Here is a 17,225-nt window from a genome sequence, read left to right on the forward strand (position 1 = left end):
AGAATTTCTAATTTCAAGGGAAACTAAAATGAAATAATTCTTTTTTCCATGCCCTCTTTCCCATTAACCATCTTACTTTACCCATCATATTCTATGTATTTCTCTGATTTCATTAAGGAAATTATGACTTATGTAGATTACCTAACAAAAAAAAATATCATAATGCAGAAAGACAGTCTTCAAGGAGAGCAAAACTTTCTCTGTCATATATAATGGATTAAAACCATATAGATAGTTGTTAAAAGTGAAAACCCAAACTCTACAGACAACATTTCACATGATGAATCAGACTTCAGCTGGCAAGGCTTCAGTTCAATTACATTAGTCTGAACATTATGTCTGAAGTTTGCTCTATATATCAGAACATAAATGCAGGGCTTGTTCTTACAGACTTCTGAGGAACTCTAAAAACTAACACACCTTGTATCTCCTCATTTGAAAAAAGCCACAGAGGATTTCCTTTTGGAGGAGAGCTTTTCCACGCTACACTCAGAGTGGAATGAATACCCTATGGAGCTTAGATTGCATTTGTAATAGTTCCTGAAGCAGAAATGATATAATTCTGAAGTAGTTTGGAAAAGCCATTAGCAGTGACTCCAAGCATTTAGGATTCTGGAAATTGATGTAACAGGATCAACTGCACACACTCTGTGTTTAGCTGAGCTCAGAAGAAAACCTGTTTTATCATATTTTAGTATTTTAATCCTATATACTTTTATTTATCCTTTTGATAATAAACACAGTATTCATAGGCAGCTAGCAAGTTCACTGTAAATATATGTAGCAATCCAAGAGATGTCTTCCCTTAAAAGAGGAGATGCCATCTAAGGAGATAAATGATCTGCCTCTTATCAGTGCCACATTTCACGGAATGGAAGGAAACAAACCAAAACCAAAAGAAAACAACCACCTTACCTTTCCTACGTACTGAGGATCTGGACCCATGTGTTCTTCTAAAACAAAGAACTGATTCCACACCCATCCACGCTTTGGACGATGATGCACTTCTGTTTCGCCTTCTATGTGTTTGGTTTGATTTCTGGTCACCTTGATGGAGCCATGGTGAGCAGCTCCATAACACCTCTGCACAAAACAGAGACAAACTAGGACTGGGCAGATACAAGATGTACTTGTAATTCTCATTGTAGGATAAGATTCCTGTTCAAGGTTTTCTTTCTCTTGTCCTTTTCAGCTGTAATCCTTCAATAAGTTGCCAAGAAAGAAGGTGAAGTCTGCTTCAGAAATACAGTCCAAATTGGGTTTTTCTGCTTGTTCATGGTTTAGCTGCCCATTTGGGAAAGCTCAAATTATATTTACATTATGAAAAGCTGACTGGAAAAATTGATATTTCTTCTGAGGTCTTCACAATAGAGTTCCACGGCCGACCATTTTCTATCTAATATGAAAAGGAAAGAAAGACACTTACTCATCACTAAAACCAGCAATTTTCAGGTTTCTGACCTTAGATTACACTCAAAGTTGTACTAAGCACTCGGTCAAAGACTATCATTGGAACTAAAATTTCATTTCAGTCCTTCGTGTAAAAGCATTTCCTGATTGTTTATGTTAAAATACAGTAAGACAGCATGGCTCCCACAAGCTGTGAAAACACTCACATAATTAAAAGCTGGATGATTCAAAACAGTTTCTTTGGCTTTTACCTACAAATCATTGACCTAGTCTGGCAGTAGAACAAAATCAGTACTACAGTGTCATTAAATAGTGATCGCTAAATCATTTCACATGAGTTTTTGATGTTCTATTCACCACACAGATTTCCAGCTTGATGAAAAATACCTAGTCTAAAATGGGTTTTGAAAGAATTCCACCAAAATGGCCTTTGAAAATTCTGAGTCAATATTAGATCATACTGACAGGAAGCTTCAGTCAAAATATGCATTTTTACACCTTGTGCTTTATATAAATTCAAACCAATATCATCTAGGACATCATAAAATTATGTCATACTGACAGGAAGTTCATGTTGTTTTGATATCAGTATTTTCAGTATATGGACAATATTTTCTCAACCTCAAAAAGGAAAATGTAACCTCTTTTATTACAATAGTAAAATGTGAATATATGTGGAAGTTGATGCAGTGCTTAAAGCCAAGTACCTTGAAAGTAAAACATTTATTCAACCTTAGAGAAACAGTTACATTAAAGTAACCATTTTTTCAGTTATCTGATGATGTCAAAGATTATCTCCATATCAGTCAGTGTATCAGGAGTCTGAAAACATGCAACTGAAACTACAAAAAATGGACTTTCCAATATTGGTCTTCTTTGAGTATCATAAAGATACATAAACAGAAACATAAGCTACATAAACAGAAACAGAATCAAACTAATGAAACTTTCTAGGTTTCATAGGAACCCATCAGAATAAATTCAAAATCCCTAAAGAAGAACCAGAAAAAAATTTAGAAAGCCAGCAGAAAAAATACTGCAGTGGAAGAAAATTTATTAAGTGTCATTTGGCTGCAATTTTTTTGAACTTATGTTTCTCTCAAGTCCATAATAATAATGGAATCCCAAACCTCTTAGCTAAAAACAATTCCTCATCAGAACAATGGAAAATACTTTAAGATTACTGTACATTAGAAATAGACAGAAAGGACGTATTTTCCATTGGTAGTACTCAGTTCAGAACAGTGGGCTTTACTGAAGTGAAGAAAGAACTTCGGTCTCTTGTGGTTGTGCAGAAGCTCAAAAAGAAATTCTATATGGCATTTTCAACTGAAGAAATAAATTTTTAGTAGGATAATTTAGCATTATCCTACTTCTTGTTTCCAAAGCACTTTAATCTCCCCTCAATCCCTATGAAGTCCAAGACAACATTCCCTTAAAAAACTGGCATTTAATCTCTGAAAAGATTTATACAACATGAAGAATTATTATCTCTTATAAGTTCAAATGTGATTTATTAGGATTTTTTTTTTCCAGTTAAATATTTTATGATGTCTAAGTTAGATCAGGGATAAAATCCAGACTTTCGGGGTCTCACATTTGTTTCTGAGTATACTATGCTTCTTTCTTAGTTTCCTTGTCTTTTTGCATTCTTTGCTGATTCATGTAAGAAACAATTTTTTACCTTGAGGCATGAAGTTTCCTTATATAGATTTCTATATATACAGATGATCTATTTAAATAGATTACTAATCTATTCTAATGTACTTTAGATGTACATTAAAATTAAGAAGTTTCTCACAAAATATTAACACCTTAGTTTTATCCATTCAAATATTATTTTTCTTTCCTTTGTTTCCATCCTGAGAAATGCCTGTGAGCCATTCAAAAGACCACAAGCAGCAGGTAATAACTTACAAGTGGTATGTAAAGTGCATTGAAATTTCTCAGAATAACACATTTAAAATGCAATTTAGATTATTACTACTGAATTTTCTTTTAACAAAATCTGTGGGAATAGTTGTGATGGAAAATTCTTGCCTCATAAAAATATGTATATAAGTAGCAGAAGCTACCTACAAATCAAGAGTTACTAAACAGAACTTTGTTTCTCTTCCCTCTCAGAAGTCATCCATAGGGAAAAAAACCCAAACAAACCAAAACAACCAAGATGGAACCAGCAAATTGTTATGCCACAGTCACATATGAGCCAGAACAAATAATATTGACATAAATAATATACATTTATGTATATTAATATTTAAATATTATACATTTAATATTTATATTACATTATATAATAATTAAATATTATACATTTAAATAATGTATGAATAATATACATTTGTATTATAATATAATATTCAAATATATTGGAAAAGATAAGATAAAAAAAACACAGCAAAATATGAAGGGCTTTTTCATCTTAAAAAAGGTCTGTTCATCTTAGCATTAACATTAACTAGGAGGCAATACATTTTTATTTAGTAAAACCACTATTTTATTAAATTCAACTAAGAGATTTAATTTTAAGCACCTGAACTGAAAATTAAATTTATAAAATCCTTTATTCTGAACAAATATGCTTATTAGTAATATAATAATAACAACAACAACAACAAAACCAACAACAACAGCAGGAAAAAAACTTTGCAATATTTACTTCCTGTTATACTCATATTTAGAAGTTCATGCCTTCAACAGTTCTTGAATTGTACATGAAGCTTAAAAATTGATTTCCACAAAGACAAATTCAACAATCAAAGAGGAGGGGTTTTAAGTGTCGATTCTTTGAAGTGTTACACCCCTGGTAAACATCTTTAAAGACAAAGCCTAATAAATGCTCAGCACAAAGGTCCTCATTCAGCACTCTCCTACTAAATGCCTAGAATAGCATTTAATAAAGACATGACACGCACCCCAAAAGAAACTCAAATCTACTTTGAAGACAGCAGAGTGTGTCTACAGGGGAAAGTTCAGATGGAAACAGCTCACACAGTTAACACAGAGGAGACAGTAAAACAAAGGCTAGACAAGAAAACTGTGAACAGAGGTTAAAAAAAAAGAAATTAACTTTCTGAAATCCCTTGATCTGAAGTTAACATACTGAGACGATACCCGCTCATTGCTCTTGTCTGCAGCTTCAGAGTAAGTGTCTTCATTTATGACTTTTGTTATAAAGATGAATGCAACTGCAAAGTAGACTTGTGTTATAGCCATCTCCTGGGAGCCCTCATGAAAATGAGTTGTGTAGCTCAGGAGACTGTCAGAGTGAGTTAAAAATAAAATAAATAATTAAATGAGATGGGAAAGTTCCACCAACATTGCTGGAAATCATTACAGCACAGTAGTTACTGCTTAGTGTAAGACCCTATAGTGAATTCCCAGTAAACTAACAGGAACATAGTGATGCAAAATGTGCATGTTTCACCACCACGAGGAGATGCAGCCTTCATAATGGGTACTTGCCCTGAATCTCAGTGTCCTCTATCTTCCATCAAATTGACCCCCATTTAAATTCTTCTGAATAATCGAGTTTTGCAGATGAACATTTAGCACAATTCAACTTATCTTTTACACATCTATTTTAAGTTCCATGGTGACAAAATGACAATTAGCTATGGAGCTTGTAATAAATTAAATTGCTTATATGCTTTCTGACTTCTCTCTCTGCCCTTTGCCCTATAAATCTCCTCCTATAAAAAAAAAGATATTATCAAAATCTGAACAGTTCCAAATCACTGTCATTGTTTATATATAAATAATCACCTGTAAAAATCTTATGGCCTGGATTGCCTATGTTTATTGTTTATTACCAATATTATATCCTTCAACACTGCAGAAACAATGGTATATTCACATGGAGACCAAAGGCAGAATAATGAACTAGTGTCAGAAAGGAAAATTGAATGTGATTTTTTTGTTGCATCCTTTGATAGATTGCCAAGAGAACATATAGTATTACTGAACGTCTCAGGTAACTGTCAGGAAAAAAGTGACATTTCTAGGTAGATAAAGGAAAGTTTTTCATCTGTAGTTGATCTCCATTCTCTATTCCCAAGCCTGGTAGAGCTGAGCTATGGGAAGTTACACGATAAACTGAAGCAGCAAGTTCTTCTCAGCCTAGGTGATAGAGACACAATATACAATTGTCTGTCTTCTACACTTGCTAGTCAATCTGACAGAAGTAGTAACAAAACTGTTTTGGAATGCATTTAAAACTGTATTACATGTTGCAGTCTTGCCCCTTTGTTGTTTTTAGTTGTAGCTATGTGTATGAAACTGAAAACTAAGAAAACTCTAATTAAGAAAATGCTCTTGAAATAGTTAAATAGTGATTCCAATAACCAAAAATGTTGCAACTATAGTTCTATATTGGCAGACTTTCTAGAATGGACTCCTTTTTTTACTTCAATAACATAAGGAAATTTCTGTTAATTTGTAAGATAATTGCATGAGATATCAAACTCCTAAATTATTGTTAAAATTTTTTGTAGGTATATTACTATTCTGAAACACAGTCTTTATCACTCTGAAAATTAATCAGTTTCTAAAAGAAATAGAGAGAAAAGAACATTGAATGCCCCTCTCCTCACCTCTTAAGCCAGCAATTCTAGCTGATGGCTGTACAGTCTCAAGGGGTGCTATATCTTGTACCACTCATTCACATTTACACACAGAATTTGACAAAGAGCATATCTAGTCACAAAAACCCAAAAAGTGTCTGTAGTAATCTAATACCTACTATTACTTTACTTATTATTCTACATAAACTCCCCTTTACAAAATAAATAGAAACAAAAACTACAAGAAAAAAAATAAAAGCACGTCCATGAAAAATAAAGACCATTCTTTCATATATGGCAACAGAAATTCTGTTGTGGGAAGAAAAGGGTGGATAAGGGAATCAAAAATACCAACAAAAAATCAGACATTATAAAAAAAAAAACCAAATAGCATGAGAAAAAAATAGAAAAAATATATAAAAGAGAGACTGAGAAATCACTGGAAAACAAATCAAGACAGAGAAGCAGATTGAAAAGTTCAAGTGGAAACAGCTGTAGCTATTAGAAAAGATGTAAAAAATTCAGCAATACAATGTCTATGAAATCTATGAAATGTATTCTTTACAGTTCAAAAGAAAGACAGCTGAATAAAGAAAATACAAATTGGTAACAAATCATGGAACAAAATTCCACAAGGAATATAGATTTCTGGGAATTGGTATGCTAAAAATGGCAAGGGAAGTAGAAAGCTGATAAATTTTTCCCTATCATTTTTACATTCCATACCCAAAAAGCTCTCCTAACTTCCACATTTTCACATATAATTCACAGATAAAGCCAACTACTAATACATTTTATATCAGAAAATTTTAAAAAATATATACCATACAAAGAAATAAAAGAGTATAAGGGCAACTGTAGAGGCTTAATGATTACAGGTTGTTATGTAGTACATGCAAAATGCTGGGATATTCTTAGATTCAATTTACAATCAGTGAAACACATGATACAAAATTAATTACTTAGATGAGTATATCACTCTCACTGACATTGCCCAAATGAAAATCAAAAAGAAACGCCCTCCTTTTTTGTTTTTTCTTACCCTACAAGGAAAGAAATAGTTATAACAAAAGCTGAGGAAGAAACAAAAAAAAGCAGCCATATCCTGGAAGACCGTTAAAGAAAGGGAAATTACATATTTTTGTGTATTCTAAAACAGCAAAAACAAAACAACAGAGAAATCTTTCTCATGGGTAAGCAAGCTAGCTGGTCCTCTGAAAAGAAATTTACGTAACAGAAAGACAATTTGGAATTACAGATGTGTTTTTTACATGCCCCTATGCTGTAATTAGATACCAAAGTGTCGTGGTTAGACATGGAAGTGATTTTTTCAGGAAGTTGGGTCAAACCAATCAGTGGTCAAGTTTGGATATTGGCACCTGAAGTGACCACTGAAGATAGGGATACACCTCTGAGAAACCAGGGGGATAAAAGCAGAAACTCCCAAGAGCTCGGTCTCTTTGGTTCTGGTCAGGGTGCTGTGCAGATCTCCCCTGTCCAGCCATGGGGCTGGGTGGGGGAGGGGGAGCCATGAGGCCTGGTCGAGGTGAGCTGAGGGGTAGAAGGACTGGAACCGAGCCAGCTCCTGTGGACGGAAGGGTGGAGAGAAGCGGAGATGTCTTTGTCATCCCCCCTCAGAGGGAAGAGACAGAGTCCGGACGGCACCTGTAACTTTGCCGGCGCGGAGGAGAAGGAGGTGGGGGGAAGGTGCCCAGCCTTGGCCTTGGGAATCGGCTGCTGGGCAGAGATATCAGCTGTCCAGGGAGTCTGAGCTTTTAACCCTTTCCTGAGAAATGAAGGCTTTGTAAAATATTACTCCTCCTTGATTTGAAGTAGAAGAAAGACAGTCTGGGATCTGAGATGATGGAAGAAAAAATTCTTGAGTTGGAAGGAGATGATGGAGTGGCTTGTGGCTGGACTTCTCTTGTTAGCCATAGACTGAACCAAATTCTCCTGACAGAAGCTGCACTTAGTGGGGTGCGTTGGTGAGCCAAGAGACCTGTTTCAGTGATTGCCAGCAGAGGAGTAGAGAGAACAGAGGAGAGTTGAAGAAGGTGGGGAGAAGCCTTCTGTCTTCAAGGAAGAAGAAGAGGAGAAGAGGACCTCTGTTCTTGGACCCTCAGCCCCAGGGGAAAATGGGGGGGACTGTAGTCCCAAAATGAGAAACTGAACTGTTGTCTCTTTTGGTCCATGGCAAAGCATCCTTAAAGGAGCCCTATGAGCAGTCTGTCCATGCACGGTGGTGAGAGCACTGTGACATGGAAAGGAGAGTGTCACCACGGCAGATTTTCTCTGGGCGGTTGCCATGTGTGACATGGAAACACAAGGGTGGCAATTGTGTTTCCTGGGGAGTCTGTGGCACAGGAAAGACTCCTGTCTCCCTTTCAAGATTGAGTATTTGACTATCTGAAGGGTGGCAACTTGATCAGGATCCCGGGTGCTGTCTCACTGTTGAGTTTGTTTAGAAATTAGGTGGGAGGAGGAGGGGTGTTTTGGAAGGTCTTCATCCAGGATTTAGTGCTTGTAGTTTTTATAGTAGTAGTAGTTTAATAAAGTTCTTTTCTTTGTTATTAATCTTGAGCCTGCTCTGCTCTGTTCCTGATCACATCTCACAGCAATTATTTAGAAAAGTACATTTTCATGGGGGCGCTGGCATCGCGCCAGTGTCAAACCGTGACACAAAGAATAGTCACTGCAAAGGTAAAAAATAAGTTTCTCTCTCCACTGGATTTTTCAAAGATAACAGTAGCGTTTAGCTGCAGAGTTAGCATTAAGTTGTTTTAAAGTATTTCAGATAGCAAAGTGTGATGGATTTTTCAACACCATCCTGACTGACATACATACATCAAATAATCCATACTCATGACACTCCATTCCTCTTACTCTCTTGGCTTACGCTCTGTGGCTTGGAGCTCCACAGACACAGTGTCAGAAGACTCCATTAATTCTACAGGTTGTAGCACCTAGGATTTCATCCAAAAGTGTTCACAGTCCAGGCTGTTTTTTAAAATGTAAAACTTTCTCTTTTTCTCTTTCCAATTTTTCTTCCATTTGAGGCAGGTACTATTTTCAAATATTCCTTTTACCTTCAGTTACATATTTCATAAGGTTAATTATATATTTTTCTGAAATAATATTTCTTGTTTAATGAATCAGCTCCAGTAGCAGAAACTGATGTATTACTATTCCATAAGACCACATAAAATTAAGCTTAGCCATCTTTTTGGATTAACAACTGCTGAATAAGTAATTAGCTTATAATAACTTCACTAGTTTTCAGAGGCCTAATTGAAAGATAGTGGGTTTGTTCATATTTGCATTATATGTTTGGTTTTAGACAGCTTGTACCTAAACCTTTAACCCAGCACAAGTATAGACTCTTCATTATTTCTAGCACATAAAGTTAGTCAGATCTTTTCCTTTGTAAAAATATTATATTGTCCTAATAATATCTTGAGACTGAAAAATGAAGAAGATAAGAACAGAGATGACTTTCCATTCAGCATTAATACCCTGAGTTTTTTAGGGCTTTTTTGGTTTTGTTTTTGTTTTTTTTTTAAGTTCTATTTTGTCAAGATGAAATAGAAAATTTCAAACTTTCCTTTAAAATCCTAGCTGCAGCCCTAGCAATCAATCAACCAGCACTGGTTTGATTCAAGTCCTAGATAAAAGTTAATTTTCTTTTACTTTTATCTCCAGTATAAGAAATAATTACACTATTCAGAGTCTAGACTGCCTGTTAACTTAGTAAGCATTCAAAACTTACCTGGTTGGCTGGAACAGGTTGCATCAGATAAAGCTGGGGCCACAAAAGAAAATAGACATCCTAGGAAAAAGAGCTTTTGCAACATCATTATTGTCTGCAACTTCCTCACAAGGGAAAGCAGAAGGGCAGACATTGATCTCTCTGCTGACCAGTGGCCTGAGAAAATTACATGTACTTGTGTCAAGAAAGGTTTAGGTTGGATGTTAAGAAAAGAATCTTTACGTAAGGGGTGGTTTGGCACTGGAACAGCCTCCCCAGAGAAGTGGTCACAAAACCAAGCCTGTCAGAGTTCCAAAAATATTTGGACAATGCGCTCAGGCACATGGTGTGATGCCTGGGGATGTCCTGTGCAGTGCCTGGAGGTGGAGTTTGATGATCCTTGTGGGTGCCTTCAAACTCGAGATACTCTGTGATTCTACAATTATTAATCGGAGAAGTGTCACATTCCTTACAGAAGGAGGCATGAACTGTAGTTCCGATTTTGTTATGAAGAGAATTTTAAGGACAGCCTAGCAGCACTTGCAATTAAAAGAGCACAGAATTGCTGAACCTGTGCAAGTAATTCTGGCCAAATACCTTCCCACCTGGATTAAAGGAGATTAGTCATGTCTTTTATCTAGGTGGGCTTCACTGGGAAAGAAAACCCACTGGAGTCCTACCTAGCTGTACCATGAAGATGAACAAAGTGTGAAAAGCTGAAAGACTCTTAGAAGATAAATAGTCACCAAAAAAAAGCACTTGGAAGGTTTTAATGTTGGCAAAAGAAACTCCTGAATATTTACTGGGCTAACATCTGATTTATCATTAATTTTTTTTGAAAAATAAAATAGATGGTCAAGACTGTTGTGTACCAATGTCTTAAAATAGCAGATTTAATAGGAGTTCATGGAATTTTTAAAAATAAATATGAAGTCATGATCAGGGTACTTTCTTCTGGGACTGTGCATAGCTTATCACTAAACACAAGGTTTAATGGATTTCTTAATGGATAGCATTAACTGAAGCACCACTTAGAAAAAATGAAAGCCAGCCACATTACACTAGGTGACTAATCCAGCACCTTACATGGCTAGGGAGATTCATACTAAATGGTCCAAATAAAGGATTCTAGCACACTGACTCCCAATATGATACAAAAATTAAAAACCAAACCAAAATAAAACAACAAAACCCAAACCACAAAACTCTTGAACTATTAAAAAAAAAAAAGTTACTCAAAGAAAAAAGGTTTTGTTTTAATCAACAACAATAATACAATTTCTAAAAAATTGTGGGGGGATCTAGTCTTTTTTATATACAAAAATATGCAATTTTTATATACAAACAATCAATGCTCCATAACAAAACACTATCAGCCCTTGAAATTTGCATTCGAAGATGGTTTATCATTGCCAGACTACAAGCAGATGGGTCATATAAGATCCTCACCTGCTAAAAATATACCAGAACCACTATGCAGTCAAAGCTGTATTGTCATAGCAGGATTTTTAAAAGTTTATCTAATTGATGCTTTAGTTAGATAATGTGCAAGATGAGCTGTGTTCTGCTATCCTGTCTTTTTCACTAAATGTGAGTGGTTAACTGTAGAGGTGATTTAAGATTCCTTGATTTTTGAAAAAATGTTGAAGATGGTTATTAGAAAGCATTCTTATATTCATAAATAGGTAAAGGAAATTATTAAACACTACAAACCAATGGATTTGGTACCCTGTTGACCAAAGATATTATTTAATGAGAGTTAAATGAATTATGAAACAGATCTTTCTTGAACAAAAAACGATCTTAAAAGTTTGCAAACAAGACTGAAAAAGTTCTTAATCTGCAAACAGGACTGCATGTACACAGGCAATTAATGAACAGATAATGAGCACCACATGTACACAGGCTACAATGAACAGATAACCTAAACATGACATTAAAAGAAGATTAAGGCATTCAGTGCCATCCTCAGTTGGCATAAAAAACTATTTTCCATATGATAAGCAGGGATATGGAAACTACAGGATAAAAGAAATGAAATTACATAATCAACAACTGAAGAAATATTTTTGTAACTATACCCAAATGATTTGCACAGAGAGTGACTGTCAGAAGCACAACACAGTAACAACACAATTAGTCAGATAAAATCCAGCCACTGTTTCTGTAAATATAATTGCACACAGAGTCACGCTAGCCATTACCTGCTGTGAAAGGAGCAACTGTGAAACACAGAGAGATGATTCATTAATCTGACTCACGTCTCTCTCTGTTCCTCAACCAGAGAGGAAACTATCTACATTTGTATCTGAGGTCCATGTACTAGTCAAAGGTAATACAGGTATGCAAGGCAGTGCAAAGGTCCCTTTATATTCCCAAAGCAGCAGAGGTTTTTCTTCTGTGCTGTTTCTCTTCCCAAGGAACTTGCTAGCAGAATAAAAATCTCACTGATTTCTTGAGTCATTCCTCCCATATATGAAGGTCAGGTCACCCAATCAGGAAACAAAGCAAATATATGAGACACTGATGAGCAATTACTTAGTTTAAATAGAAAGAACTTGCAATAACCCACTTGTGTATAGTTCACATGTACTGTTTGTCCTACCAAATTATTTCTCAAAAATTAATAGCAAAAGCTCCTCTGAGCAGTATGGTAGCATCTCATTGACTAGCAAAAAATAAAGAAATGGAAGAGAGATCTAATACAGATGTTTGAGGCTTCAGAAGCAGTTAAAGACATTTACCTCTTGTTCTTTGCTAGCAGTTCAGTGCTGCATTTAAACTCCCTAAAATCATGTACACTACTAATAATCTTGTCACAGAAATCTTAATAATACATAATATACAGTTGTTTTTTTTTGGGGGGGATGGGGTTCTAGGCTGCACACTACTGTTTAACTGCAGAGAAATTTGTTGACTGGGTAAGGCTAACTGAATAGGTGTTCAGAAAATAGCAAATATGGCAAAACAAGAGGCAACAGAGAACTTAGAGACAGAGCCAAGAGGAATGGCTCAATTTCACAGAGAACTGTGAGAAAAGCAGATGAATTCCACATATCATTCCAGAAGCATATGAGGGCTCTTTTGGACAGTTAAGTCTTGCAAAGTCTACACTGCCCTATCTGAGTACTATCTGAGTACTATCTGAGTACTACTCTTTCAAGCTGAGACTACCTAGGTAATGCTACCAGAGATACTGAGCTTGGGTGTACTTGTAGAAAAACTAAGACAAATAAGGAAAAGGTAATTATAGGCACTGATCATCACATCACACTTTAACTCAGATGTCCTTAAGTCTGTGATTTCACCTGTGATATTTCTTCGGCCAAACATACTAGAATCAATATTAACCACACAACCTTGCTACTCTGATGTCTCCACATCGATATGCATACTGTATGTGTGTACTTATGTGAACAAAATTTCTACAAGCTTCCATCTTTCAATAGTCACATTAGTCTGTTTAAATTTCTAACTAAATCTCCCCTGATTAATTAATTTTTGCCCAGTTTTCCATTTCCAATACTCAAAGTTATGGACAGGAAAAGAAAAAAAAAAAAAAAAAAAGAAAACTCCACAACCAAAAACCTCAATCATTAAAAACTTTTTATAGGCACTATCCAGAAGAACTTTACTGTGAGGGTGACCAAACACTGTAATGAATTGCTGTGGAGTCTGTGTACTCTCCCTCCCTGGAGATATTCAAGAACCATCTGGAGAAAATCCTGTGCAATGTGCTCTAGGATGACCCTGCTTGAGATGGGAGGCCAGACCAGATGATCCGCTGTGCTTCCTTCCAACCTGGCTCAGTCTGTGGTTCTTTAATCTTGCATTTTTTCTGTCAGAAAGTGAAAATTCTCTTGTATGCATGCTGGTTTGCATTGTATACATATATGCATACACAACATGTTTTTTTTAAAACAGGTAAAATAACTATAAAAATGACAGTGTACTTGTTAAATAACAATGTTCAGTTATCAGTGGAAGTCAATATTGACATGAGGAAGACAGTGACATTTTCTTGCATTTGTCTGACTATTTGATGCTTTGTTTTTCCTAACATCTATGCATATCATCACAAATTTTATTCTCAGGGAGGCGAAAGGACACCAAAACAACAACAAAAAATTCAACTCTTTCAATTTTGATTCATGTAACAGTGTCTTTGAACACATAATATTTCATAATATTAATTAATGAATGCAGTTATATTAAAGTAATCTTTAAGAAATAATGTACTAATAGTCAAATGCACAAAGTCATGTTCGTTCTCTTTTCAGAGCAGAAAAACTTATTTCCATTCTTTTATTTCAGATTGTTCTTTACTGTTTTTCCTAAGCTACTTTTCTGATGCAGAGAGCCTGTTCTTCATTTCAGACAAGGTAGGCTTTATAACTTTTATGTTACTCCTCCATTCTTTTTTTGTCTAGATATGTCACCTCAATTCTTCCTTAAAAAGTTCTCTGTTATTCTAGAAAAGTTATTTTTAATTTAAACCAAAGTAAGACCTTACTAATGGACTTAAAATTAATTTGAGTTTCATACAGTGGACAATTTTCACAAACTAGTTTAAGACTTAAATAGCAAACTGTGTTAAATATATTAATCCCACTGATGGCCAAAGATTTTGTATATGCAACTTTATTTTGTGCTTGTGAAAATGTTAGCATTGATCCTTGTCCTGACAGCTTCACAGGAACATATAAACAGGTAGATAAACAGAGATTTAATGTTCAAGCCATAACACCAGCAAATCCTCAAAAACAGAAGGGGAAGGAGAATCTAGGTTAATCAGTAGGATCACGTCTAAGGTTCTTATTGAGCAAACAAAAAAAGAGTTACTTAACTTTAGGCCTATTAAAGAAAAGCTCATTCACATTAATTGGCTTGTCTGACTAAAACTTAGCTTAAAACAGAACATTTTGTTTATCATGTTATTGGTGTTTTATGGTGCTAGAAGAACAGCTTCTATACACAGATAATATTATATGTATAAATTCACCAGGAAAACTTTAGAATGCAGAATTCAATTTTCAAAATATGTTTGTTTTCCATTATCACAACAGTAGTCTAACAACAAGTGAAAACATGTAAGATCATTTTGATATTGTTCATAAAGGCATGGTATGTTATACAAGACTCTCTACTGTGGGTTGAAAACTTTCAAGAAATCATTCACCATGTGCTTAATAGAAAAAATTGGACTCTTTGTATCCAGAGAGAGCCTTGAACTGTAACTTGCATGTCTTCTGGAGTTAGCTTTGTTTCTGCAAGTGACCAGGATGAGGGTTTAGTGATGTTGAGCATCACTAAAAGAACACCAGAAAAAGAACTGAAGGACTAGCAAAATTGAGCTGTCTTTCTAAGATGGAAAGTGTTTCAGAGCAAGGATCCATATCTGAGCAAGGATTCGTATCTCATTCCCACTTTGAGCCTTATTTGACAGTACTTACACTGTGTTCAGAGTACTTTATTCAAGCAAGAATAAAGTACTGAAGTAAAGTAAAGAATAAAATGGTAGACTAAGATACCTAAATAAACATGAAAACTATTTTTGAACAAGTTGTAATAACTTGTATCCTACTTATGAAAGTAGTCATCCAGCAGAGTTCCTAGAAAGAGAATAATTTAAGGAGCGATAGAACAATGAAAAAGAAATTTTAAAGTGCAACAGCTTCCAGGTTTGGTTATGATTTTTTTTTGTTGTTTTTTGTTTTTTTTTTTTTTTTAAATAGTCTTGCAATATGTAGTATGAAAACAATCAAGACAAATAATAACTAAAATTTTCTATCTATAATTCCATCTGTAACCTGCTACTTTTGATTAAAGTTGATAAATATTTCACTGTTAAGAGTGAATGAATGAATGAATTTCCACATATTCTAACACAGAGCTACTGTTACTAGATATGGATTGGGTTGTTTTTGAGACTACTAGCAAAAGCTCATCAGCCTCTGGGAATAAAAAGGATTCAAAAGTTATCAACAAGAAACAATTTTCCGCAGAAGACATATCATTATCAAAAAAAGAAAACCCAAAAACAAACAGACCAAAAACTACCCACAGTGATTAGAAAAGCTTAAAAAGCTAATAAAAGTTCATAATCCTGATCTGATGCAGATTTAATAGCATTAAGGAAGCTTTAAACCTCCTTCTTCTTCATAGAGAAATTGTTTGCACAGGAGGCTAAGGTAACTTAGCAAATAGGAGACTAAGGGGCCACTCTTTAACCCCAGTTGATCTTTAACCCCAGGTGATGGCTGATGAAATAAGAGCTTGTATAGCAACTATCTTCCATCCCAAATCCCATCCTATATTGGAAAAACAGCCAAGAAATATTTAGTTTGTTTGTTTTCTTAGGTGATATCACTTTTCAAGGAGCAGAACAAAGATGCATTTTTTTCACGGTTATGAAATCACCTCCTACACACCATCCTGACCATCATTATCATGCAGCTTGCTGTAAATTTAAAACTTGAATATAAGTTTTGTTTCTAAACCTCTGAATTGTGAGGTGCTGACATTATTTGGTTTGTACAGATCTTAAGATTGAACAGTCTGTAAAAGATACCTGTGTCAGATTTAAGCAACACTGACAGGTGTTAAACACTTGTGCCTGCCCCTTGCATGAAAATGAAGGGCTCTTACATGACTATTGCAATAATGCAGATTTATGCATGAGAAGGAAAAGAGACACATGAAAAGATACACACACTGAACAAAATATCCAGTAAAGAATGTGATATTCAGTGCTTAATCCATCCATCTTCTGCCCTTCACTATTTTTATTATGTGGGCTGTAATAAATCAAAATAAATTTTTAATGCAATCTGGTTATATACATACACTATCTTATTCCTTATTCTAAACACAAGAATTCTAAATACAGGGGGAAATCTCTCTGCATTTCTAAAAATCACTTTCAGCTGCACATCTATTTTCTCTTGATGGCAAAGAAAAAAAAATACCCAATACCTCTTCGTAAGCAATATTTTAGAATAAAGAAGGTATAGACAGGTGGAGTTCGATCTCATCTACTACAGCTGCTTTTAGCAATGTGTTATGAAAGTAATGCACTAGAGACCATACTTTTTTCTAATTAATTTTTACTGCATTTTCACCAGGGAGAAAGGAAATGGGACTCCAGGGAAGCTGACTACACATGCTAGTGGTAAGACACAACCTACAAGATGTGAATCATTTGATATGTACAAAAATAAATGACTGAAAGCAAACAATTTATGGGACAGTTCTACTTTTATTTATTTCAACACTTGACCATAAAATCCAATGCATCAAAAATTTACATGTCAAAATCCCATGAACAACCAGAATAACATCAACACACAAAAAATCCAGCTCATCTTGGTTTATCAGCGTTTCTTAAATAAACACAGTAACAGCTATGTACTACTGATGTCAATATACTCCCACTCTGTACAATTACAGACCATCAGAACAACTGTTCATCACTGACTGAGCACTCTCAGTAACCATGAACCTTC

At 35.0% G+C, this 17,225-nt stretch overlaps 1 protein-coding gene across 9 annotated transcripts in view; it reads right to left on the reverse strand.

Moving 5' to 3' along the window:
* Nucleotides 1-17,225, reverse strand: part of CDH18 (cadherin 18) — a 527,119-nt gene that overhangs the window by 166,808 nt on the left and 343,086 nt on the right. For all 9 annotated transcript variants that reach the window (XM_068197208.1, XM_068197189.1, XM_068197200.1 and 6 more), the window contains one exon: nt 916-1,396. In XM_068197208.1, coding sequence (XP_068053309.1) covers nt 916-1,143 — 228 coding nt within the window. In that variant the 5' untranslated portion in view covers nt 1,144-1,396. The remainder of the gene's footprint in view (nt 1-915; nt 1,397-17,225) is intronic.

This window comes from Anomalospiza imberbis, chromosome 1, assembly GCF_031753505.1.
Source record: "Anomalospiza imberbis isolate Cuckoo-Finch-1a 21T00152 chromosome 1, ASM3175350v1, whole genome shotgun sequence".
Classification (NCBI taxonomy): Eukaryota; Metazoa; Chordata; class Aves; order Passeriformes; family Viduidae; genus Anomalospiza; species Anomalospiza imberbis.